At 45.5% G+C, this 27,265-nt stretch overlaps 1 protein-coding gene across 18 annotated transcripts in view; it reads left to right on the top strand.

Moving 5' to 3' along the window:
* col13a1 (collagen, type XIII, alpha 1) overlaps positions 1-27,265 on the top strand; it is a 116,859-nt gene that overhangs the window by 47,227 nt on the left and 42,367 nt on the right. For 12 of the 18 annotated variants that reach the window (XM_070865544.1, XM_070865542.1, XM_070865541.1 and 9 more), the window contains 9 exons: positions 1,901-1,963; positions 4,090-4,116; positions 6,297-6,341; positions 18,929-18,973; positions 20,019-20,051; positions 20,169-20,204; positions 21,153-21,206; positions 25,182-25,226; positions 25,381-25,476. In XM_070865544.1, the coding sequence (XP_070721645.1) occupies positions 1,901-1,963; positions 4,090-4,116; positions 6,297-6,341; positions 18,929-18,973; positions 20,019-20,051; positions 20,169-20,204; positions 21,153-21,206; positions 25,182-25,226; positions 25,381-25,476 (444 nt within the window). The remainder of the gene's footprint in view (positions 1-1,900; positions 1,964-4,089; positions 4,117-6,296; positions 6,342-18,928; positions 18,974-20,018; positions 20,052-20,168; positions 20,205-21,152; positions 21,207-25,181; positions 25,227-25,380; positions 25,477-27,265) is intronic. The other 6 variants (XM_070865536.1, XM_070865537.1, XM_070865540.1 and 3 more) reach the window with 6 other exon arrangements.

Here is a 27,265-nt window from a genome sequence, read left to right as displayed (position 1 = left end):
TGTTTTACCCTGGTTTCCCAAAAGATGACATTTCATATTTCATTTCATTGCTTACTGCAAGGGGAATAGTATACCTGGAAAAAAATTAGATTTTTAAAGATTAATTCATGGGATGTGGATGTTACCAGCAAGGCCAGCATTTATTGCCCATCCCTACTTGCCCTCGAAGGTGATGGTGAGCCGCCGCCTTGAACACAGCTGAGTGGCTCGCTGGGCCATTTCAGAGGACAGTTAAGAGCCATTGTTGTGGGTCTGGAGTTACACCAGGTAAGGATTTCCTTCCCTAAAGGATGTTCGTGAACCGGATGGGTTTTTATGACAAAACGTTAGTTTCATGGTCATCATTACTGACACTGGCTTTTTATTCCACATTTTTATTTAATTTATTGTATTTAAATTCCCAGTTGCCGTGGTGGGATTTGAACTCCTGTCTCCAGATCATTAGTCCAGGCCTCTGGATTACTGGTCCAGTAACATAATCACTATGTCACCGCAGCCCCCAGTCTAACATGTAAAATAGTGGTGCTACCCTGAAATCCACTGCAGATATATTCCTAATATTTTTGCAGTAATTATGATACAAATGTAATATTTGTGAGGACATCTTCAAGTGCCAATTACTGGAATGATTGATGCTGGCATGACCATCATAACTGAGAAACTCTTTCCCCATAGGGCGAGGTGATGCAGGGTAGGAGGAGGCTGGTGTGGAGCACAAACACAAGCACGTAGCTGTTGGGCCGAATGGCCTGTTTCTGTGCTGGAATTACTGTGTAACACTTAAAATTATTTAAAAATAAGAACGCTATATCCTTGTGCTTTAAAGTTTGCTCCTTGGTAAATCTGCAGTCTGTCGGGAGTTCTGTGATACTCAGTTGTTGGTTACATCGAAATTAGTCCGTAAGTTTAGCGTGCCAAATATGAAACCCAGTCAGTGTAGAGCTAATTTGTTTAATTTGTGATGGGATTATCACTGAATAACGCAGATATACAAGACCCCAGTTACCCTTTCCCTTTCCATCTATATCCACAAGAGTGTCATGTTCTTTGCAAAACTTTCTCCAACTCTTTATTCGTTACATCAATAAAAGCCGATATTTTTCTATGGAGCTGGCATTGAGGAACCAAATCAAACCAAAAACACAAGTTAATTTCATTCACTTTTTTACACCTAGAAGCAACTTGTCTTTTTGAAATGAAATTATATAATTTCACCTTGTTTCTCGAAAGGGGCATTAGCATAATTTCCAATGTCTGTAAAATCCTTTCAAGAATTGTGACTTCAGCTGCGAGAAAATGCACAGTTGGTTCACGTGAAAGATTAGAGATAATAATATTGCAGAATATTGGCTCTTTTGCACACCGGACAGAACTATTGGAATTACACAGCGTGTACAGCACAGAAACAGGCCATTCGGCCCAACTAGTCCATGCCAGTGTTTCAGTTCCACACGAGCCTCCTCCCGTCAAATTCATCAAATCCCATCCACATATCCTTCTATTCCTTTCTCCCTCGTGTGATTATCTAGCTTCCCCTTAAATGCACCTATGATATTCGCCTTAACTAGCAGCGAGTTCCACACTTGCACCACTCTCTGGGCAAAGAAGTTTCAGCTGAATTCCCTAGTGGATTTATTAGTGACTATCTTATATTTTGGACGCCTAGTTTTGGACTCCCCACAAGTGGAAACATCGTCTCTTAAGTTTATCCTATCGAACCCCTTCATAATTTTGAAGATCTCTATCAGGTCACCCTTCAGCTTTCTCTTTTGTAGAATTCTTCATGCCTTTTCTCTCATGACTTGGTTTATATTCTGTTTACCTTTGCCTTCACTGCTGTGTGCTCTCCAGTTATGTTCCTCAGTCTTCTGTCCTTTTATTTTTCTCCTCTTTCTCTCAGGGAGAGGCTGGTGAACTGGGGCTTCCTGGGCCAGCTGGTCTGCCTGGATCTGTGGGGCGACAGGTAAAAGTGGAGGACTGGTCTGTGGCGATGTTCCCGCTAATGTGCGCGGGCGCGCAGTGATCGGGGGTCCCGCGCAGCGACCCGGATTTAAATGGGACAGGCTGCACAGAAAAAGGGCAGCTTACAGGCAGCGTTAGTCTGTGGTCTCCGTTAGCTTAGAATATCAAATTATAAATAAAAATTAATTATTATTATTGGGAAACACTAAAATATCTGTTTTTAATAGAAAATAAGATTTCAACACAGGGTGGTATAGTTGTCAAGTTCAATTAGCTACACCATCGTTTGAACATAACATAAGAAATAGGAGCAGCAGTCGGCCATTCGGCCCCTCAAGCCTGCTCCGCCTTTCAGTGAGATCACGGCTGATCTTCGACCTCAACTCCACTTTCCTGCACTATCCCCAAATCCCTTGTTTCCCTTAATATCCAAAAATATATCAGTCTCTGTCTTGAATAACAACTGAGTCTATGTGGGGAATTCCGGAGATTCACCGCCCTCTCAGTGAATATATTTCTCCTCGTCTCATAAGAACATAAGAAATAGGAGCAGGAGCAGGCCATATGGCCCCTTCAGCCTGCTCCGCCATTTAATAAGATCATGGCTGATCTGATCATGAACTCAGCTCCACTTCCCCGCCTGCTCCCCATAACCCTTTGTCCCCTTATCGTTTAAGAAACTGTCTATTTCTGTCTTAAATTTATTCAATGTCCCAGCTTCCCCAGCTCTGAGGCAGTGAATTCCACAGATTTACAACCTTTTGTGAGAAGAAATTTCTCCTCATCTCTGTTTTAAATGGGCGGCCCCTTATTCTAAGATCATGCCCCCTAGTTCTAGTCTCCCCCATCAGTGGAAACATCTTCTCTGCATCCACCTTGTCAAGCCCCCTCATAATCTTATACATTTCGATAAGGTCATCTCTCATTCTTCTGAATTTCAATGAGAGGCCCAACCTACTCAACCTTTCCTCATAAGTCAACCCCTCATCTCCAGAATCAACCTAGTGAACCTTCTCTGAACTGCCTCCAAAGCAAGTATATCCTTTTGTAAATATGGAAACCAAAACTGCACACAGTATTCCAGGTGTGGCCTCACCAATACCATGTATAGCTGTAGCAAGACTTTCCTGCTTTTATACTCCATCCCTTTACAATAAAGGCCAAGATTCCATTGGCCTTCCTGATCACTTGCTGTACCTGCATACTATCCTTTTGTGTTTCATGCACAAGTACCCCCAGGTCCCACTGTACTGTGGCAATCTCCATTTAAATAATAACTTGCTCTGATTTTTTTTCTGCCAAAGTGCATGACCTCACACTTTCCAACATTATACTCCATCTGCCAAATTTTTGTCCACTCACTTAGCCTGTCTATGTCCTTTTGCAGATTTTTTGTGTCCTCCTCACACATTTGCTTTTCCTCCCATCTTTGTATTGTCAGCAAACTTGGCTACGTTACAATATTAAATGGACAACCACTTATCCTGAGACTGAGCCCTGGTTCTAGACTCCCCAGTCAGGGGAACCATCCTCCCTGCATCTATCCTGTCAAGCCCTGTAAGAATTTTGTACGTTTCAATGAGGTCACCTCTCATTCTTCTAAACTATAGAGAATATAGACCTAGTCTACTCAATCTCTCCTCATAGGACAATCCCCCCATCCCAGGAATCAGTCTGGTGAACCTTTGCTGCACTCCCTCAATGGCTTTTATCCTTCCTTGGATAAGGAGATCAAAACTGTACACAATACTCCAGGTGCAGTCTCACCAGGGCCCTATATAATTACTCTTATACTCAAATCCTCTTGTAATAAAGGTTAACATATCATCTACCAGTTAGAAGGCTTCAGTTTTCACTTAATGAACCAGTAACAATCTTTAGGTTACTTTTTTATTTCAAAGATGTTAAAGATGTATCCCTAGAGTTTTCAGGGTGGTTAAGAAAAATGTCAGTTGTCGACCTGTGTGTGTGTGTGTGCATGTTATCTCAGAGCATTTTGAAAGACGCTAAACTCTAAACTGTGCATATGATCCATTAGCTGACCTCATTCTCTTTCCTGCTCCTGTCTACATTCTACAAAGTGACTTATCTCTGCTTTCCTTCTGGCTTTCCCATTTGTGTCAACAGGGAGACCGAGGAGACATTGGACAAAAGGTACTGAAATAGAGCTATGCCTCTCTTCTTTTCATCCTTAATCTGTGTCGCCTTAATCTCTTTTGTCTTGCTTGGCTTAATCTCTCTTGTCTTGTTTTACTCAGTTAACCTTTCCATTGGTTCCCCCACCAATCTGAATCAAACTAATGAATTTCGTTCAAAAGTAGACCCAATAGTCGAGAGCATTTATTGTTGTGTAAGTGTTGAAGTTCCCTGTTTTGATATAATTGTGCTTTGCACTTGTACACTAGTGAGATGCGCAATAAAATTCACAAGTGCCATGCCTATGTACTTTTTTCTAAACATCATAATTGTGCTAAAATTGCATTCCAAACATAGTTTGTTTTGCAATTGCTATTTTTTTGTGGCACATTTTTATTGAGAAAATGCACCAGGTACATTGTCCAGTGCGCGCCTCCACTTACTTCCCCTTTGTCCCGGCGTTTGGGGTGCCAGTGTTTAAGTGGTACAGTTTACTCTCTTAATTCCATCTTTTCTTTTTACTCAAAAACAAAAGAATAATTTATCCAGTTGAGTAATTTTAATAAAATAGGGGCTTATGTTGCACAGCACCAACTCAAATGAACAGATAATTCACATTAAGAAAACTTAGAACCAAGAGGAGTCGACTGTATTTTGCTTCCAAGCAATTCAATGGAAGGAATCTGTTGAACCAATTTTGAAATGCAAGTCAGCTAATCAAAAAGCTGCGGTATTTTCTGAGGAGCAAATCTCTTGAGGGCCGGAGATACACGACACGTCAGTCAGTAACTATCAGAGACAGGGAGGTTAACGCTTGGGGAGCAATTGTTGGTCGATTTGCAGCTTGTCGTAGATCGAGCGGCCGGTGTAAAAACGGCCCGACTTTCATTTGCGGCGGGCACCGAGGGGAGGCCAACCACCAGCTGGGAGAGTGACGCGAGAGGGAAAGGGGAGGATCGCCAGGACAATTCTCCTGCTGCTCCTGACCCCACAAAGGAATGTTTTGCCAGTTCTGGCTACAGAGCAGCTGAAGACCGGGAGGAATAGCCGGACAGAATCCCCACTCGGGTCCCGGTTGAAATCCAACCACGGCCTTTGATGCAGTAGGACCCCAATTTGCCTAAATTCATGAGGCCCCACGGGCTCAGCTGCCTCCAGAGCAAGATTGGTCAAAATGGGAACTGGGGCGAAAGTGTTTCCATTTTTTGCGGGTGAGTAACCTTTTTTATTATTCGTTCTCGGGATGAGGGTATCGCTGGCCAGGCCGGCATTTATTGTCCATCCCTAATCACCCTCGAGAAGGTGGTGGTGAGCCGCCTTCTTGAACCGCTGCAGTCCGTGTGGTGAAGGTGCTCCCACAGTGCTGTTAGGGAGGGAGTTCCAGGATTTTGACCCAGTGACAATGAAGGAACGGCCGATATATTTCCCAGTCAGGATGGTGTGTGATTGAGAGGGGAATGTGGAGGTGGTGGTGTTCTCATGCACCTGCTGCCCTTGTCCTTCTAGGTGGTAGAGGTCGCGGGTTTGGGAGGTGCTGCCGAAGAAGCCTTGGCGAGTTGCTGCAGTGCATCTTGTAGATGGTGCACACTGCAGCCACGGTGCGCCGGTGGTGGAGGGAGTGAATGTTGACGGTGGCGGATGGGGAGCCGATCAAGCTCTTTTTGTTATTGCCAGCCCACCCTGTTTCAACCGGGCAGGTAGCATTAAAATCAACCCAGAAAACTCCACGATTTCTACAAGAGGCAGGCAATCCACGATGCCAGCTTCATGCCTGGGCAACAAATGGAGACTTTGCTCCCCTATTGTTTCAGGTTTTTTGAACGATGAGGGAGTGAAGGGTTATGGGGAGCGGACAGGGAGGTGAAGCTGAACCCAAAATCAGATCAGCCATGATCTTATAGAATGGCGAGCACGCTCGAGGGGACAAATGGCCGACTCCTGCTCCTAATTCTGTTCTGTTCTTATGTGCCTGTGTTAAAGGTTCATCTTCCCTCTGACAGATGTTGACTGACCTGTTGTGCGTTTTCTGTTTTTTTTCCCCGCATCAATGCATTTTAATTGCAGCAATCAGGTGTTCAACTGGCAGAAGTGGCGATAGTCACACATGTCCCCACATGTCCCCACATGGTAATGATGTGTTTGTTCTTCATTACTCCTCTTCGCTCCTTCATTTAAACTCTCGTTACCCCCCCACACAGGGAGAACCAGGTGGAGCCGGCCGGGCGGGCGATAAAGGAGAAAAGGTAGCGTTAAACTTGCTTCACAATCTTATGTCGTGAATTTGCACGTTAATGAACGGGCTACAGGGTCACCAATACGCAATACCCTCACTGCACACAGGATTGAAAATCTGTCCTCATTATACCTGACAATCAATTGCAAACCAGTATTTTGCAACCAGACTCATTTATTGGAAGAATGATGCCTGATTGAATATATTAAGCGATACGAGATTTCTTTTTAACCCTTTAGAATAGCACAGATTTACACTAGACCATTGCTCGTGGTCTGACAATCCTTTTAGATAAAAATCCTTTGTCCACGATTTAAACCGAGGCATTAAATTCTTTCATTGTAAATGGATTAATTCCTCCATTTATATCGTGGACAAAAGAATTCCATTCAGACAAGCCTTCCTTGATTTCGAGGGACTGCCTATAATGATAATTAGTCAATTGCATTTGCCATTCTTTCAGGTCTTTGAAATGCGCATCATCATCATCATAGGCAGTCCCTCAAAATCGAGGAAGAATTGCTTCCACTCCAAAAGTGAGTTCTCAGGTGACTGAACAGTCTAATACAGGAATTACAGTCTCTGTCACAGGTGGGACAGACAGTGGTTGGAGGAAAGGGTGGGTGGGGAGTCTGGTTTGCCGCACGCTCCTTCCGCTGCCTGCGCTTGTCCCCTGCATGCTCTCGGCGACGAGACTCAGTGCCCTCCCGGATGCTCTTCCTCCACTTATGGCGGTCTTGGGTCAGGGACTCCCAGGTGTCGGTGGAGATGTTTCACTTTATCAAGGAGGCTTTGAGGGTGTCCTTGAAACGTTTCCTCTGCCCACCTAGGGCTCGCCTGCCGTGTAGGAGTTCCGAATAGAGCGTTTGTTTTGGGAGTCTCGTGTAGGGCATATGGACGATGTGGCCCGCCCAACGGAGCTGGTCGAGTGTGGTCAGTGCTTCGATGCTGGGGATGTTGGCCTGATCGACCTTCACCGTCTCCAGGCCAGATCAAAAGACCACCCCAACCTTTGTTGTCGAGCTACAGTACGCGGATGACGCCTGCGTCTGCGCGCACACAGAGGCTGAACTCCAGGATATAGTCGACGTATTTACTGAAGCATACAAAAGCATGGGCCTTACGCTAAACATCAGTAAGGCAACGGTCCTCCACCAGCTTGTCCTCGCTGCACAGCACTGCCCCCCAGTCATCAAGATCCACGGCGCGGCCCTGGACAACGTGGACCACTTCCCTTATCTCGGGAGCCTCCTATCAACAAGAGCAGGCATTGACAACAAGATCCAACACTGCCTCCAGTGCGCCAGTGCAACCTTCGGCTGCCTGAGGAAAAGCGTGTTTGAAGACCAGGCCCTCAAAACTGTCACCAAGCTCATGGTCTACAGGGCTGCAGTAATACCCGCCCTCCTGTATGGCTCAGAAACATGGACCATGTACAGTAGACACCAAGTCGCTGGAGAAATACCACCAATGATGTCTCCGCAAGATCCTACAAATTCCCTGGGAGGAAAGACGCACCAACGTTAGCGTCCTCGACCAGGCCAACATCCCCAGCATTGAAGCACTGATCACATTTTATCAACTCCGCTGGGCAGGCCACATAGTTCGCATGCCAGACACGAGACTCGCAAAGCAAGCGCTCTACTCAGAACGCCTTCACAGCAAACGAGCCAAAGATGGGCAACGGAAACATTACAAGGACACCCTCAAAGCCTGATAAAGTGCAACATCCCCATTGACACCTGGGAATCCCCGGCCAAAGACCACCCTAAGTGGAGGATGAGCATCCGGGAGGGCGCTGAGCTCCTTGAGTCTCGTCGCCGAGAGCATGCAGAAATCAAGTGCAGGCAGCGGAAAAAGTGTGCAGCAAACGAGTCCCACCCTCCCTTCCACTCAACGACTATTTGTCTCACCTGTGACAGAGACTGTGGTTCTCAAATTGGACTGTACAGCCACTTAAGAACTCATGTTAGGACTGGAAGCAAGTCTTCCTCGATTCCGAGGGACTGCTTATGATGATGGCGATGATGTTGGCCTGATCGAGAACACTGACGTTGGTGCGTCTGTCCTCCCAATGGATTTGTAGGATCTTGCGGAGGCAGCGCTGGTGATATTTCTCCAGTGATTTGAGGTGTCTGCTGTATATGGTCCACGTTTCTGAGCCATACAGGAGGGCGGGTATCACTCCAGCCCATAAGCTTGGTGCCAGATTTGAGGTCCTAGTCTTCGAACACTCTCTTCCTCAGGCGACCGAAGGCTGCACTGACGCACTGGAGGCGGTGTTGGACCTCGTCGTCGATGCCTGCCCTTGCCGATAGTAGGCTCCCGATATATGGAAAATGGTCCAGGTTGTCCAAGGCCGTGCCATGCTAAATGTTAAATACAGATGGGCCTACAGCCTCATATTGGTATCTAGTGTCTGGTTGTAAACAACCAAGTTATTATCTATAATGGCTATCCCATCTTGGAGTGTCGTATTAGCAAAACCCTGTCTATTGTAGTAGCTTTGCTTTCTTAGGGAGATGTGAGAATTCCGGAGATGTCTTGAAATCGGAGTTGACCATTATAGATCCAAAGGCATTCCGTATCCTACATTACACTGACTGTACTTCAAAAGCACTTCATTGGCTGTGAAGCGCTTCTGGACGTTTTAAGGTTGTGAAAGGCGCTATAGAAATGCAAGTTATTTTCTATGTTTGTAACTCAGGCTCATAATAAATATGGCCAGCTTACAGTCTTGCTTAAGCTACCTAATCGGCTACATTAAGCCAAATGTTGGAGTCACTGTGGCGAGCTGGAGGTTGATGTGTGTTCCTAGTAATATTATTGGCCTCAAAAACAGTTTTAAAGTATCAGTGGGAGTTAAGGTATTGCTGACTTTATCTGCTGATTTATGCTTGCTTCTGTAAGAATTTGAATCTTTACAGTAAATTTGAATGAGTAATTTCATCCTGAGCTATATCTCAGTGCGATATAATTTCCATCTTTTGGGAGGTCACCAGTGTACAGTGGCATTCTATACTATGCCGAGTGTGAAACCCGGTGGTATAAGGGTGAATAGTTTAACTCGCAGCATAAAATCCCATTGACTTCATGCATGAGGATAAGTTCTGATTCATGGGAAGGCTCTTTGTCTTGAGCAACCGGGGAGTTTTGAGAAGAAGCCTAAATGATGACAAGGGTTCTTGTCAAATGATTTTTTTTTCTTCAGATAAAGCACAGATTTGGAAACTTTGTTAAAGCATATTAGTGTGCTGAAAATTAACAACCGGGGTAGATTCTCCTGTTCCTGCACCTACTGGCTCTCTCAGGGCATCGCTGACAATCAGACAGCATGCTCACCAGGGAGCACATTTTTCAGGCGTTAATTTAAATGGAATGTGTAATTGTCCCACTCTTGATTCCTCTCCATACATCCAGGTGATCGAATATCCCCAGGCACAGCAACAGAGTAACCTACTCCTGTATATGTCTGGACATTGATCTGAAATATCTTACCCTTGATGCTGAGCGAACAAGTTGAAACCTAAGGAAACCCTTATTTTGAATGAAGAAACATTAGGATTTGTAAATTAAAATTCAGATCCCAGCTATTGAAGAACAGTAGGACACGGCACTTGAAATGTAACGTATCTGGTGTGGATGCACATTTTATGATGAATTTGGGCAATGCAGCCCTTTGAAGCCTGGCCATTTATGCTTGTGATCTAAGAGTGTCATCTGCTGGTCACACTTGGTATTCCAGTTGGTTTGTAAAAATCGGACTCTTCCTGGGGTCAATGGAGTGGACAGGTGAGGAGAGATTGCAAACCATCAATCCAGCAACTTCCTTTCAGCTGCATTGTCCATAAGCACAGTTCCTTGAAGTGAGTGCGATTGTAACCCGATCCGCTCAGCGGAAACCTGGCGAGCGGGCGTTTAAAATTGCCCTGGGCTCTTACCTATCCAAAAGCCGCTGTGATCGCAATATCTGCAATTTTAACCTGCTCTCCTGAACGGGCAGCAAAGACAGGGTCCTTCTTTACATAGGCATGGTGCGGACCGATTACATCATTGAGACCCGACTGTAATTTTAACTCTGGCCTGAGCAGGGAATCCACCTGGAGTTAAAATCGGGGGCTGTTCTTTCAGATAAAGCAAAACTGTAAATCTGAACTGTGCTGGAAACACACAACCGATTTATCAGCATCTAAAAGGAGAAGAGGCAAGTTAATGGGCCCAAGTTTCCACATGATTTGCGCCTGATTTTTAGGAGCAACTGGTGGAGAACGGACTATCTTAGAAATCGCAATTCTCCACATTTTTTTTTCTGCAGTTCTAGTCAGGTAGAACAGTTCTACTTTGGAACAGAATTTTTTCTTCAAAAGGGGGCGTGTCCGGCCACTGACGCCTGATTTCAAAGTTTCCACAGTGAAAACGTACTCCAAACTAACTTAGAATGGAGCAAGTGAAGATTTTTGTAGAACTGAAAAAACCTGTTCTACACATTAAAAAATCAGGCGCAGGTTACAAATTAGGCGTCCAGAACGAGGTGGGGGGGGGGAAGGGGGGGGAAGGGAAGTCATTAAATTCTACAATAAATCCTTAGTTATACTTCTACAAATATTATACAAATAAATCCAACCTGAATAAACATTTATAAGCAAAGAAAAGATTAAATAAACCATGGTCCTACCTGTGTGAAAGTTCTTCAGGCAGGCCTTTAGGAAGCGGTTTGCCGTCGGGACCGAAGGCTGAATGGGCCGGGCCCGCGATTTCGGGCAGGGCCCGTCCCCAGCACCAGAGGTAGGTGGCGTTGGGTCGGGTCGGGGAGAGAGGTTCGGTGCGGGGAGGGAGAGAGAGGGAGGAGGAGGGAGGGAGAGAGGGAGGAGGAGGGAGAGAGGGAGGGGGAGGGAGGGAGGGAGGGAGGGAGGGAGAGAGGGAGGGAGGGAGGGAGGTCAGGTCGGATCCAGTCCGGGGGCGAGAGTAGAGTCGGGTCGAGTTGGGTGGGAGCGGCAGACGGGTCGAGTCGGGTCCGGTCCGGTCGGGGGGGGGGGAAGCAGGAGCGGGAGTCGGCAGGAAGCAGGAGCTGGCCGTGGGAGGAGCCTTATTCACACGGCCCCAGTGAGGCCATTGGGCCAGGGCTAGGGGCTGCGTGCTTCGGGCCCCTCCCACACAGTTTCGGGCGCCTGGAGCTACTGCACTTGCGTGCCCACTGTAGCGCGCATGTGCAGAGCTCCCGGCACTGTTTTCAGCGCAGGGACCTGGCTCCGCCCCCTCCAGCTCCTGCTGCACTGCGCCGAGGGCCAGAGGACCTGCAGGGAGGTGGAGAATCTAGAGGGTTTTTTTAGGCACACTTTGTGGCGTGAAAAACGGACGCCCAGCTCGGAGGGGCGCCCGTTTTTTATCGTGTGGAAACTTGGGCCCAATGTGTTGGGATTAGCCGAGCAGAAAGGAAGACACTTGGAACGTTAGCCCATCTCTTCACTTTCAGATGTTGATGGACCTGCTATGTATTTCTGAAGAAGTTTGTTTTAATTTTGCAGAAATGGTGCAAAGTTTCTGCAACAGTTGTGTAACGATTACCTATGAATACCTTTTTGATTTTGAGCACCCATTCTGGAACAAGTGTCCCAGTGTCAGATCTCAGTGCTGTTCTCATTTGCTGATTGCAGAGTAATTAGCTCCACACGCTGAGGAAAATACTTGGGGTAACTTTGGTGTTGGGGGTGGGGGAGAAGCTTGTGGTATCGTATTGTCCACCCATTAACCCCCCCCCCCCAGAATGATCCTTTTCCATTGACTAAGCAAAAGAAATATCAAGTGGAGTGTAGAATGGGTGGGGGGTATATCGAGTGGGTGGGTATGCGATGGGTGGGATATATATTGAGCAGGGCTATAATGGGTGAGGCATATATTGAGCGGGGTGTATAACAGGTGGGTACGGTGAACGGGCGTACGATGGGTGGGACATATAACGAGCGGGGCTATAACGGGTGGGTACGGTGAACGGGCGTACGATGGGTGGGACATATAACGAGCGGAGCTATAACGGGTGGGTACGGTGAAAGGGCGTATAATGGTGGGATATTTATCGAGCGGGGGGTATAACAGGCAGCCGATCACATACCACTGGGTTTCCACCTCTGCTGAACATTTGTAACTCAGTGTTGGGAAGTCTTGTTTTGGAGCCCCATTTTGCTCAAACTTAACAATACATCATCTTATTCAGCCTCTTGGAAATAGATTTTCAACTTCCCTACGTTACAACAGTGACCACACTTCAAAAGTAGTTCATTGGCTGTAAAATGCTTTGGGGCATGTTGAGGTCGTCAAGCTCCCTCCGTACGCCCAATGTCTGTAACCTCCTCCTGCCCTGCAACCCCCACCTCAGCCTTTTGTAAATCGCTTCCCCCTTTAACCCCACTATTGGCGGCTGTGCCTTCAGCTGCGTAGGCCCCACACTCTTGAATTTCAAGCCCCAACCCCTCTGCCTCTCCACCTCCGTTAAGACTCCCCCTCCCCTCCCTTTAAAACCCATATCTTTGACCAAGCCCCACCTAATCTCTCTTGTCTCGGTGTCTGTTCCTCTGTGAAGTGCTTTGGGATATTTTTCCATATGAAGCGTGCCAATAAATGCAAGTTGTTGACCTTCTCCATCAATACTGTTCAAATATTTTTTGTGCACATTGAGACTTTAATATTTTTTTCTGCTGTTAGTAAATAATGTAATTCCCAGCACTTCCAGGGAGGAGCTTTTCAGAAGCTTTAGTCACTGTTAATACAATAGTTGGATCCTACTTTTCTCTCCTTGCGAAATAAGAACTTGTTACCAGTGAAGGTGCTTTTCACCCTCACAACAAAATCTAACAAATTCAGTTATAACCGTGAAGTCTGTTGGAATGTTTTTCATGGGGATTCAATTCTGGTATTTCTGAGAATCTGTGCCAAAAGTTTCACGATCAAAAATAAAATCTGGCAGAACATGGAATTGTACCATTTAAAACTAATAATTCTAAACCTTTGGGAACGTTGTGTTGTAGCCATTTCACTTCTCTGAACCTCAGTTACAACACAGCTCAAGGTCTGCCACTGTTCAACCGTGAAAAATAGCTGGATCGGAGAACACAACAAATCCCAAACCTTCGGTCAAAATATCTCAAACTAATTGCATTGTACATAAATTTCAATGATGGCGCTGATATTATAGTCGAACACATCAATGCTGGTGGTCCAGTAATTCGCCATGACTCTCAGCCAGAATCTTCAGATGTCAAGTCCCAGAATTATCCTTCTGCTTGCCTTCAGTTTGGAGAGCCTTTGTTAACTTTTCTCCAGGCTGAAAGTGTGCGACTTATACTGAAAAATGACCGGGTGAATAGTAAAGGCCATCCCATTCCCCATCAATGGGGAAAATGAAGGCAGTACGAGTAAAATATTCAGGGAGAGAAATTCATGTCATTTGTGCCTCCTGTTATCGCCCGTGGAGGGCACTAATGTGGTGCAAACAACTTCTCGCCCGGGCTCGGGGCTACTACTGACTCCCGCAAAATTGGGTGGGAGTTAGCCGAAGCGCTAACCAGTAGCGCCTTGCTCCTGCTGATAGCCCCGGGCCCCTGTGCACCGATAACGACATCATCACCGTGCGCAGTGACCCATTTTCGCTCCGGAGTGAAAATTCAGTAGCGCCTCACGAGGCTGCCACAGGCGATGTCCACATCAGCGTCACGAGTCGCGAACCGGGCTTCAGTCCGCTCGCGGGGTGAAAATTAAAGCGGAGGTGCGGCGCACACTTTCTAAAAGAAATGGCCGAGTTACCGATCGCGGCCTTGCCTTTTCCAATTGGCAGGGTCGGAGCGCAATGTTGCAGCCCGGCAATCCGCTTCTGTGCCGGGCTGCTGCCACGGCACCCCGTTCCCCGGCGGTGAAGTGCTGACCCCTTCTCCCCATTGCCGAGTTCGCAGCGTGCCCTCCACTTTAACGGAAGGCGAGGGCCCTGTGCTCCCGCCAGCGGTAGCACTGGAAAATTCCTGCGGTTAGCACAACATCGCGCTCCACTTCCTCTCGTGGGTTCTGTCTCTTTAAGAAGCCTTTGTGACCGGTCCTGTCTCATTTCAGAACATTAGAACATGAGATATGAGCAGGAGTAGGCCATGTGGCCTCTCCAGCCTGCTCCACCATTCAATAAGATCATGGCTGATCTGATCCTGGCCTCAACTCCACTTCCCTCCCACTCCCCATAACCCTTGTTCCCCTTATCATTCAAAATATATTTATATTCAAAGGCCCAGCCTCCACAGCTCTCAGGGTCAGAGAATTCTAAAGATTCACGACCCTCTGAGAAGAAATACTTCCTCATTTTGGTTTTAAATAGGCGACCCCTTATTCTGAAACTATGCCCCCTAGTTCTAGATTCCCCCACGAGGGGAAACTTCCTCTCTGCATCTACCCTGACAAGTCTCCTCAGAATCTTACTTAGCTGCCATGGTAGGACTTCTGCGCTGGTGCAGGAAGTCCCATCTCACAGCTGGGACCACGGGGGGTACCAAATCTCACCCCCTCGGCTTTCAAAATATATAAATCCTCACAACCACTTTTCTCCCTACAAGATGGGTTATTCAAATCTGAATGGATTTAAATCTTTTTTTTGTTACTCTTGTAGCTATACAAACAAAATGACCTGAACATATACAAAACCTCAAGATATAAATACCACATGTAAGTGTTTAAAAACCTCTCAAAATCTGGGAAATTGAACATGTCCCGTGGAAACTCTTCCACATGAATCATCCAACTCGAGCATTGTCCCCGACGCGGCTTAAATGGATTGACATGTGGTGAGCCTGTGGCTCTCGGAGCAGAGCTAGCTGTTCACATACATTCTCGCCATCGTATGTTACCCAGCGGCAGGAAGTTCCCACCGACCAGGGTTAATGATCGTTTATTATGATCATTGTCCATTGATCACAAAGAGTTGATGCGGGAAACTCATTGGCTTGTCCATCACATACTCCAGTGCAAGAATGTGGGGGCAAATGTCAGTAAGTTTGAACAACCATTGTTCAGCAGAACTTTTATACCTTGGGATTATTTGTTTTGTGTCCCTCAGTGGAATGTCTGGAAGTTAATAAAAATGCGCCTGGATTTGCAAAAGAGGTCAACATTTCAATTGACTAAATTAATATCTGTACTTTTGACAAATGTTTGCATATTAACTTCATACGATGCTGAAATGCTGGTAGAAATGAACTGCTTCCATTAGCAGCTCATGAGTATTGGGTGATAACCCGATCAGCATTGATGTAAAACACCAAGGAATAGATTCTGATCTATTCCAAAAGGGCATTCCTGTAAACTCATACTGAATCCACAATAAATACAGTGCATCCTTATGTGCCAAGTCTTAAACACACTGGTACAAGATGTTATTTAGTTTAATATTGGCTGCAGTGGATCAAACTTGAACACATTGGAAACAAAAGCAGCGATATGACACAAACCTCACTCAGTAGGGAGGGGAGTAAATGTACACGGAGACCAAATCCAAGAATTTAAACAGAAATTTGGAATCACACCTGACCCTTCATGGTTTTAACCCTTGATGTGCGTCCAGTACTCAAATGATTAGCAATTACTCAAAGTATAGAATGTGCAACATCTTGACGGTCAAAATAAATGACTTATGAAAGGGAAGCTGGAGAGAATTATGTAACTGCCCGCATTCGTTGGATAAAGACTATTTTGTCCCTACCTAGATATATAGTGAAAAACTGCAGACTCTATACACTAAGACTGGGACTTGTCTAGGCCTGAGGGCTGCCTTGATGATCCACATCAGTTTGGGTGAGGTGCTGTTTATTTTTGGCAGCTGTACTATAAGCACGTGTGAGCATGCTCCCAGGTCTGTGGAGCTGTTGCATTGTGAGTGGCTTAGCCAGTCACGTGATGTTCACAAGACTCAATAAAACCCCAGTTAATTGAGTCCAGGTTCTCCACGATGAGGCGGGCTGTTGTGAGCCTGGTGGATGAACTGGCAGGGCTCAGTTTCATTGTTAAACCTTTGCTAATAAACCAACTGGTTCTTTACAGCAAATGTGTAGCCATGAATTCTTAAGCAAAGAACCCATGAAGCAAATACATTACATAAGCAATTTGGAATCAAGAAAGAAAGCTGAGAAACTGTACATCTCAAACTCATGGAGTAGGAACTGGACCAAACAGGCCAATGTTGGGGACCAAAGTCCTGTGCCCAAAGTGCACATGACTGACATCTGACCCAATATTGGGCCAGGCCACTTCTCAGGTGTTCCTGGTGGCCACCTAAAACAGGTGTTAGACCCCTTCCATATGTAAATGAGGAGTCCAATGCCAGGATTCTGGGAAATTGGATAGCGATGAGCCGAGCGGGGGGTGCAGAGATTCTGTTTGGGAAAAATGATCAGCCTCACTCCTCACTCCAGACTAAATTGTGCAGTTTTACTGATGGCATTTACCTCAACTTTTGTACAGTCACAGCTCTGCTGTTTGTATTTAAAATCCTGCAGCATTCACAAAAATAACTTTTAAAATTCTGAACATTACAAAATGAAATGAATTACTAACACCCATAGAGTATTGATGTCTTTCTGAGAGTAACCTAGAATGTATTTCTTTACCTTATTAAACCTCGATGGAGAAATGTTAAGCTGACGTATTTTGCACATGTTTTTACGTGGATGATAATATTCCAACCAATGTGTGGACCATTGTCTGGAGGTTTCTCATTATGGACACATGCTGTTGATCAACAGGTTGACTGTCTTGTAGTAGTAATCAGAAGTTTATAACCCTGCCCCAGACAATTATTTGAGACTAAACATTAGTAATAAAATGTTAGCCCCTCACAGCTCCAACTCTGTAGTGCTCCTTAAAATATTTATACATGCAATGAGTACGTCGCTGTTCTATTTTAAGAAGCAGGACTTGCAATAGTGTGTTTGAAGTAGCATTTTAATCTTGATCAATGATGAGCAACAGTCGTCTGGAGTTTAAAATTCAACCTTTGCAGCGACCATGAAATGTGTGTTTATAATTTTAACTAGTTTTCAGAAAGCATGGCTGTATATTGGAGAGTGAATGAGTATGCACCTGTGTTGTGATATGTAACGATTTACAAAACTTGCTTATGAAATGGATACTATTCATATATGAACATTTTGAACAAGAAACACGAGCTGAGGTACCCCGCTTGTTCAGCTGGTTAGGTCGATCAGTGGTTTAGCTGTACAGACCTCGAGGTTCCTGGGTTTGATCCCCAGTCTGTGCCGTTAGCTGACTCGATTTGGTGCTCCCAGCTTAGGGAGTGGGAAACCAGCCCAGGTTCCTGCTCCCAATCGCTGTCCCTCTAGCCCTGCTGGAAAGTGCCTCGTGTAAACATTGAGCAACGACAGGATTGAGCTTGTCTGTGGTGCCCCTGTGTTGAATAGCTGTGCCAACATTCACTGTCTGGGCACACACAAAGACAGTGGCCACTTGGACACAGCAGCAGATGATGGCCAGCATCCATTGCACTGTACCCACGATGAATCATTGCCTCCTGGAAAGAGCGAGGGGAAGAGCAAAACGCAGTGGGAGTGGGAACAAAATCAAGTTGTAATTCTTTGGTCAACACTTCCTAGAAAGCTAATTGGTTGTCATTCTCACTGAAATAATACTGAAGATATTTCCAAAAGGGCAACTCTGGAAGCAGTGACTGGATACAATTCCAAAAGTAACCCATAGTGATGCTGGCGAAATATGGCATTGATGGAGACACCAAAACTCCGACAAGATTCACTGGTTGACGTCACTTCAGCAACATGGTCAAATGTGCCTGTTATTATTACTGTTTTTAGAAATCGCAAGTCACATCAAAATGCAATTCACAGTGGCAACAACAAGCAGCCATAAATAAGGAGAGAAAGAAGTTGTATTTATATTTATTGCTCCTTACATGCCTTCAGGACATCCCACAGTGCTTCACAGCCAATAGTTTACTGTTTGAAGTTCAGTCATGGGGCACAACCGTTTTACAAACTATAAACAGGGAGGACCAAAGTCGTCGTCACGTTGCTGTGACCTGAACTGATTTTATTCCTTTGAGTCTACCCGAGGTCCAAACCAGTGATGTCGTAATTGGTGAACCAGAGGTGGCACTCCAGCTGAGTGGTGTCCCTTCCTATCAGTGGAGCCAGGGTTCTCTGTCGGGAAATCTGCTGTTTCATGACAATTCCTGATGGGACTGGTTAATCTTCGAAGAGTTTGACCTTCAGTCCTCTAAGAAACTAGTGATCATACACTCAAAATTTAACCTTGGCTAGAAGAAATGCCACATAGTATAGTTTGTAAATATGGTCAGAAACTGTCTAAACCAGTCACTGAAGTGGTGCGTTATCAGTTGGTTGAAATGGGAACTAAGAATGTATTTACAGCATAAATATATGACTAAGGTGGTCGTGTCCCTTTCCCTTCATCTTCCTACCCTCTTCCCTATCTTTGTCTCTCCTCATTCCCACCCTTCCTTTCAACAGAAATGACATTGTTTCTTTGTAATAGTTTCCAGTTGCTTTGTACATGGTTTTGCTTTCCTGTTTTCTGTAGGGCGAGATAGGAAGACCTGGTATACCAGGAAAACCAGGAGCAAAGGTACTCCACACCCACAGATCTCCCCCACCCCACACCCACAGACCCCTCCCCATACGTTGTTTGCTCCACCCACACCTTGATGTCCCAGTGAAGTGATAAAACTCCAAAACATTTCAAAGTTAAGCACTTTCGTTTTTGTTAATCCAGTATAAGGTAATTTGCTGCAGTTGCAATCAGGCCACTACCTTATTGCTTCAATCCTTTTCTAAAAGTTAATAAGTGGATATTAAAGAATTGTACAGAATTTAACACCTTCCTTCGCGGTATTGGAAGGAGTTTGCCCGTTTCTTGCCGTACAACCCGAGGTAATCGATGCCAGAATGGTTTCAGTTACAGGCAGAGTTCTGCGCCTGTCTTTCCAGGAAGTTTGGAATGTGTGACCATTACTGAAAATCATTCTTGCGGTGTCCCATTACAATTATCTTCTTTAAATATTTGCACTTCTTTTCAAACACAATGATCTGACTTATGCAGGTAGATAATGAAATATGTTTAAAAATAAAATTGGTCTACAAGGTTGATTCTCGATGCTAAACAAGACACTTCATTTTGTGGAGAGTGACAGGGCTGCACAGCACAAGCTGATGTCTCCTTCTCCCGCTCCTATTCCATTCCGAGCTCTGACCATTGCTCGAGCATTGCTGTTACAGGCTCCACCTCTCCGGCTTTCTTCCCATCCTCCAAATCCCGGCCAGCTGCTCGACATCCTTTAACTGTATCCTATGCAATATCCCCAAACTCTCAGAATCCAGGGATGCCTATTGTTCGTTGAACCACATCCCCAGAGGTTTGGGGTCAAATCAGCATTACTGATTGACTCTGAGGCCCAATCCGTACTGTCCAATTTAATATCTCTTTCTATGCTATGTACATTTTACAACAAATTTATGGAATTGCCACTTAAGCTCAATCTCTGAATAAATATTAACTGGTGTGTTGCAAAATTATTTACTAATGTTTCTATAATTCAGCTTCATCTCTTATGTTCTTCCATATACCTGTGCTGATCTCTAACTTCATGCTGTTTCCTGTCTTCAATCACTAGGGAACACTCACTTCCACTGTTCCTGGGTTAAAGGTTAGTCACAGTGTGACACGTCATTACACCAAATCATGGTTTCTCTTGAGTTGCTTCTCACTTTGCCTCTATTCTTTTCTTACCTATTTTCTCCTCGTACTTTCTATCGGGACACAGGGAGAGCCAGGGCAGACTGGACCAACTGGACGAAAGGTAGAACTCCATTTCATTTCATGTGTTCATTGAATTCCTTGTGATGGCCTTTTCAGACTGAGCTACTCTTTGTGGACACGGCTCGTAGCTTAACAATGCAGCAGCATCAGGGTGACTTGTATTGTGTCACCGTTGACCAGTTTTAACCAGCATTTGCTGAACCTTTCTTTTATTATTTATTCGTTTACTGTCCCCAATTCGGCTCCCCCCCCCCTCACCCCCCCCCCCCCCTCACCCCCCCCCCCCCCCCGCAACCCCCCACTTTCCAAATCACTTACTTGGGCACAGTCAGCCTTCAGCAGTTTGGGACACATCTCCTTTTGGGAATGGTGCATGCAAGCCTTTGTTCAACCTGGAGTAGATTCTCATTGTAGCCGAGAGCACAAAATTTGGCACTGGAGCTGAAAGTGTTAGCCTAAACTAAGATCCGAGCCTTGTGCTGCAGAGGTGTAACACTGAGAACTTGAAACACAATCAAAGCACTCTACCAGTCTTTTATTGCAGCGGTATTTGAACAGCTGATGATATTTGAATTCCAAAGTTTCTCCTGTTTAGCATTCATAATTTAATATGTTTTACAGACAGCACTGCTCTACGTAATGACCTGTAAGAGTTTTTTTTTGCAGAATCCCTGATAAATCATGAAAAATTAAAAACAGATGGGTATAATTAGATGATCCAATAACTGTCAGAGCTGATAGCTTCATCATACGTCAGTAGTGTGAGTTCTTGGAACTGTAGAAGGAGATAGACCCAATTGTCCCATCCCATACATAACCGCGAGGCTTCATCACAAATTGCAAAATGTGCTTTAATGCTTGTTGTCCGTTATTCACGTCCCGTCTCTCTCTCTCTCTCTCTCTCTCTCTCTCTCTCTCTCTCTCTCTCTCTCTCTCTCTCTCTATGACTGAGTCCTGTGTGATGATCTCCTACCTTCACGTTTTATAGGGTGAACCAGGAGAAACAGGACTACGTGGCCACCCAGGAAAGAGAGGTCTTAGGGTAGGACCACTAGTGTGGGTCTGACTGACACATTTCTGCATGAATTTGCAAACACTCCCCTTGGAGAAACTACTGCTAATTATAACTAGCCTTTTGTAGACAATTAACTTTGCTATAAACCAAAACTGGTGATTTTTAAATTTGCTTAGTTTATTGGGAGCATCCATGTAACAACACTGTCTCACTCGAGATATGATTAAGGTTGCACTTGGCAAGTTAGGTGTAGAGCACTTTGCGCAGTTCTGGTCTCCATATCACAAAAGGGGCAGAGAGGCCTGGAGAAAGTGCAAAAAAGATTTACAAGGATGATACCAGAACTGAGAGGTTATACCTATCAGGAAAGGCTGAACAGGCTGAGGCTCTTTTCTTTTGAAAAGAGATGACTGGGTGGTGACCTGATAGAGGTCCTTAAAGTTCTGAATGTGTTTGATAGGGAAGACATAGAGATGATTCCACTTGTGAGAGAGACAAAAAATAGGGGCCATAAGTATAAGATAGTCACTAATAAATTCAATAGGGAATTCAGGAGGAAGATGTTTACCCAGAGACTTGCTACCAGAAGGAGTAGTTGTGGCAACTAGCATAGATGCATTTAAGTGGAAGCTAGATGGAAGGATACATTGCTGGGGTGAAATGAAGTAAGGTGTGAGGAGGCTTGTGTGGAGCATAAACACCGACATGGCCCAGTTCAGCTGAATGGCCTATTTCTGTGCTATAAATAGAGGGCCTGAAATCCCAGCCTCCCCGGGTCCGTACGGAGTGTGTCCAGACCCGGGGAGGCCCCGCGATGCACAGGCACCGAAAACCGGCTTTTCCGATCCGTCAAGTTCTGGCTTGACCGGTCCAATGCATCTCGGCAGCAAGGATATTCGCATGGGCGAGTCTTCACTATTCGCCCATCTCTTGCCCAGCGAATGTCCTTTAAAACTCTTGGCGCCTGGTAAAACCAAGCTCATAGCTTACTGTTACCAGCGAAAGAGTTTTAAAACATATAAAAATAAAATTTTAAAACACATCTTTATGTTAATACCCCTGCCCACTAAGGTAAGTTTATTTTAAACCCTAATTATAAAACTTTTTTAAAAATTGGAAAAATATTTTTTTTTCTAACATTTATTAACTTTAAATTAATTTTAATTATGTGAGGTGTGTTTTTTATTTTTTATGTTGTGTTTAGTGTGATTATTTTTTTTTCTCAATAATAGCAATAAGAACTCATAGATACGGAGTTCCCATTGCTATTAATGAGAATACAGTACCTGATCGGTTGAGCAGTCACACGTGACTGTACCTTCTGCGTGGGGACCTGGAAGACGGGAGCGCGCTCTGCAACGTGGGAAGAGAAGGCTCCCACCGCAATCGCAGGCGTCTCTGGGACCACCAGGTAAATTCGTTAAAAATTCTTGGGTCAGAGGCGTTCGTCCGAAAGAAACCTCAGACCGGAATTTCAGGCCGACTATAATACTAAAATCCCCATCTAAATTCCCCTATGGAGGAACTTTGCTTCATAAGTTTTAGCATGTGTTTAATTCAAATTTCCACTTTAAATATAGATTGATTATATTCTAGAGTCAGTTGAATCTGCAGCAGAGAAGCTGCTGTGTGTGATTGTTTGCAGGTTGAATTCTGGCCATGGGCTTTGCATTTTGGAAGCTTTGTGATGCATGAATAGTTTGTGAAATGACAGCTGGAATATCATACGTCGCAGCTGAAGTTGTTGCACAGCATGTGTTTTTAAGTGCATGTAACTATGATTTATTACATTTGTATAACAGTAACAACTGATGGTATTTGGTACATGTCCTAGACTCATTCCCTGACCAGGTTCGTTTAAAAACAAAATAATTTTGCTCTCCGTGTAACGTGTGGAGTCTCTCACTGTGTAAAATGGGAAAATCCGATTGGAAGTGACATTATTTGTGTGCTATCATGTTTGGCCCTGTTGCTGGCCCTGTGTTTCTTGCCGATCGCTTGGCATGGGCAGAGTCCGCATCTGAACTTATCAAATTTTCACTCTGCTTACGTTCGTTGGCTCACATGCAGCAGTCAACGGAGGCAAGCTTGGCTCTGCATGTATGGATCATCGGCAATGGATCTGATCTAACCTGGGGTCTTGTGAAGGATTGCAACAAATTGCACAGAGTATTGCTCCCTATACTGGGATTATATCGGGCCACAACAATGGCAAAATCCTGCGGGTGCTGGGAATCTGAAATAAAACAGAAAATAATGGAAATACTCAGCGGGTCAGGCAGCATCTGTGGAAAGAGAAACAGAGTTAATGTTTCAGGCCGATGACCCTTCATCAGAACTGGGAAAAATACCACTTTTAGCGCAGTAGTGAAAAATTAGTTCGTCTTTCCAACGTGAAATGTTTAAAACGCAACAAGAAAGAATTTTTTTAAAGTCTAACCAATGAAAATCAGCAGTTAAATATTTACATTTTAATTCTGACTTTTGGAAGGTATTTGATACTGCTCCCATGAGTGCTTTTTAAGGAAGTTAAGACTTAACGGCAAACTTGCTAACTAGATGGAAGAGTTGTGCAGGCACTTAAATTTCCTGTTGCTCCCCCTGAAGAGGTTACAACATAAAGTATTAATAATAATGGAAAGTGTCACGATTCCAAGCCGTGCAACCATGTAATAGAAGGGAGTCAAACAGCATTAAAAAAGATCTAGACCGATTGAGCAGATGGGGTAAGGAAGTGCTGAGGGAATTGAAGTTGATTTTAAGGGAGATAAATGTAAGTTATGCATATTTGAACAGCAAACCAGAAGGTTCTGAGGATGGGGTTTTAATTGCCAATTACTGGGGGTAATTATTCATCAACCACTGAGAGTTACCAAGAAGTCTAATCAAGTATTGGGATGAATCCCAACAGCTAACCTGCAGACATTGTGCGGTTTGCTAAAGGATATTAATACTTTGGAGAGGGTTCAGGGAAGAGTGATGAGAACGATTCTGAGATTGGGGTTCCACGTTACGAGGTGAGATTCCCAACTGAATTTGTTTAGATTGGAGGAAAGTAGATTGAAGAGAATCTTGATCATAGTGCTTGAAGCAGATGATAATGATATTGGAGTTCAGAAGGATGAGGGGTGATCTTATAGGAACATTTAAAATAATGAAAGGGATAGACAAGATAGAGGCAGAGAGGTTGTTTCCACTGGTCGGGGAGTCTAGAACTAGGGGGCACAGCCTCAAAATACGGGAGAGCCAATTTAAAACCGAGTTGATAAGGAATTTCTTCTCCCAGAGGGTTGTGAATCTGTGGAATTCTCTGCCCAGGGAAGCAGTTGTGGCTAGCTCATTGAATGTATTCAAATCACAGATAGATAGATTTTTAACCAATAAGGGAATTAAGGGTTATGGGGAGAGGGCGGGTAAGTGGAGCTGAGTCCATGGCCAGATCAGCCATGATCTTGTTGAATGGCGGAGCAGGCTCGAGGGGCTAGATGGCCTACTCCTGTTCCTAATTCTTATGTTATGTTATGTTCTTATATGTTATCCTTGTGGTCGCATGTGGTCAAGAGCTTTAGCCATTTGGATTCCGCAGAGTTTCTTTAGAAATGTCATTTTGCAGTTATGTGATGTCATTGTGAGTGCCCAATCGCTTTGAATGAATCCTTTTTGATGGCAAATAATCAACTGCAAACTGGTGAGACATGGAGGGAGAGTAAAGGTACTGACTGGTGTCACAACTCACCCATTGGCAGGGCTTTGAAATTTTAAGGAAGAGAAGTCTCAGTATAATGAGTGGAAATATTTCAGGTTGTTCTTGCTGCATTTCCAGTGGACTATCTAGTTTTTGAAAGTGGATATTCTCCTCATTACATGTTTTTGCAGATCGCTCAAGATAATATTATTCATTCAGGATAAGTCTGTAATTTTCTTATGTGAATTGCAAAGTTGCGAGACAGAAAAGTATAAAATTGCTCAATTGCTGACATGGCTGTGTTTTAAATCGTGCAGGGCGAAAGTGGCATCCCAGGGAAAGACGGCTTTGCAGGTCAGAAAGTAAGTCTGCTCTCCTGACATTCCCTCTTGTGTTGAACGCCTCCTGTAGATAAACAGCCTTGGCTCAGGGCATCGAGTCCGCTTGACGTTTGAAAATATTTAAACATTGATATAAACTGTACATTTAAAGTGACCATATGGTCTTGTGAAATAGGGAGACCGAGGAGACCCCGGATCAGCTGCTGGTGGAATAAAAGGTGACCCAGGTCGGCCGGGATTCCCGGGACCTGCCGGCCCTCCCGGACTAAAGGTTGGTTTCTCTTTATTTAATCACTAGTCCATATCATTCTGGTCATTGTTGGTATTGACATTTGGCAGCTTAAAGCTGCTGAATCGGACACGGCACCACTTCTGTCAAATTGACACAGAAATAACTTGCATTTATATAGCGCCTTTCACAACCTCAGGATGTCCCAAAATGCTTTACAGCCAATGATGTACTTTTTGGAGTATAGTCACTGTTGTAATGTGGGAAACGTGGCAACCAATTTGCACACAGCAAGCTCCCACAAACAGCAGTGTGATAATCACCAGGTAATGGCCCCGAAATTGGTGGCTGCCGCCCACTGCCGCTGACTTGCCGCGTTTTGCTGCCGGTCTCTCCTCTGTGCCACTTTCCACTTGGGCTGTAGCCAGCGGGAGGGGAGTGCCGCCAGGAACCGCCCGCTGACAGCCTCTGGCAGCCAAGTAGCGTAAGTGTCCTCCCGCCCACCGAGCTGACATATTGGTGCGGGCAGGAGTCGGCGGCAGCTTGGGGAAGGACTGCTGCATGGAGGCAGGTATAACCCCGACGGTAAGTACGAAGCCAGCCTCTTACCTGTATGGGCTCCCCTGAAGATCTTCCGTGTTTTATTTTTGGTGATGATTTTCATTTTCAGGTCTTCCACCCTCCCTGGGCCCCGACTCCATCATGGGCGGCAATTGCATTTGTCGCCGAGAATGAGAGCTGCCGCCCAGATTGATAGCGTTAGCCATTATTTGGCCGCCGGGCGGTACTGCCACCTCTTTGAGGGTTCTTCCTGGCAAAGTACCGCCCGGTCTCTCGGCCATTGGTGGCACTTGGGCGGGCCTTGGCCTTCACCAATTTCAATCCCAATCTGTTTTTGTTACTTTGGTTGAGGGATAAATATTGGCCCCAGGACACTGGGGAGAACTCCCCTGCTCTTCTTCAAAATAGTGCCATGGGATCTTTTATATCCACCTGAGAGAGCAGACGGCTTCGGTTTAACATCTCATCTGAATGACGGCACCTCCGACAGTGCGGCACCCCTCAGCACTGCACTGTGAGTGTCAGCCTAGATTTTTGTGCTCAAGTCTCTGGAGTGGGACATGAACCCACGACCTTCTGACTCAGAGGCGAGAGAGTGCTGCCCACTGCCTGTCCCTGGTCTGAGGGAGGGTGTCATTTGCTGAGAGCATGTAGTAGGAAATTGAGGGACTGCTCCCTTTATTTTTCTGTCCATTCATAAAATTAACCCCCTAATGCCTCATTTAAATGCTGCTGGTCTATTCCACCCAGAACAAGCGGGGCTGCCCAATGGTGAGGATCCTGTATTGGCTTCCAGGGCACTGCAGGGAGGGGTTTCAGGAGGATCTCCAGGAGGGAGGGGGAGGGTTTCAGGAGGGAGGGGGAGGGTTTCAGGAGGGAGGAGGAGGGTTTCAGGAGGGAGGGGCAGGGTTTCAGGAGGGAGGGGCAGGGTTTCAGGAGGGAGGGGCAGGGTTTCAGGAGGGAGGGGCAGGGTTTCAGGAGGGAGGGGGAGGGTTTCAGGAGGTTCAGGAGGGAGGGGGAGGGTTTCAAGGAGGGAGGGGGGATTCAAGGAGGGAGGGGGAGGGTTTCAAGGAGGGAGGGGGAGGGTTTCAGGAGGGAGGGGGAGGGTTTCAAGGAGGGAGGGGGAGGGTTTCAGGAGGGAGGGGGAGGGTTTCAGGAGGGAGGGGGAGGGTTTCAGGAGGGAGGGGGAGGGTTTCAGGAGGGAGGGGGAGGGTTTCAGGAGGGAGGGGGAGGGTTTCAGGAGGGAGGGGGAGGGTTTCAGGAGGGAGGG

This window comes from Pristiophorus japonicus, chromosome 22, assembly GCF_044704955.1.
Source record: "Pristiophorus japonicus isolate sPriJap1 chromosome 22, sPriJap1.hap1, whole genome shotgun sequence".
NCBI classification, from domain to species: Eukaryota; Metazoa; Chordata; class Chondrichthyes; family Pristiophoridae; genus Pristiophorus; species Pristiophorus japonicus.
Note: the sequence above shows the minus strand (reverse complement) of the source record. Positions and strands in the feature narration are given on the sequence as shown.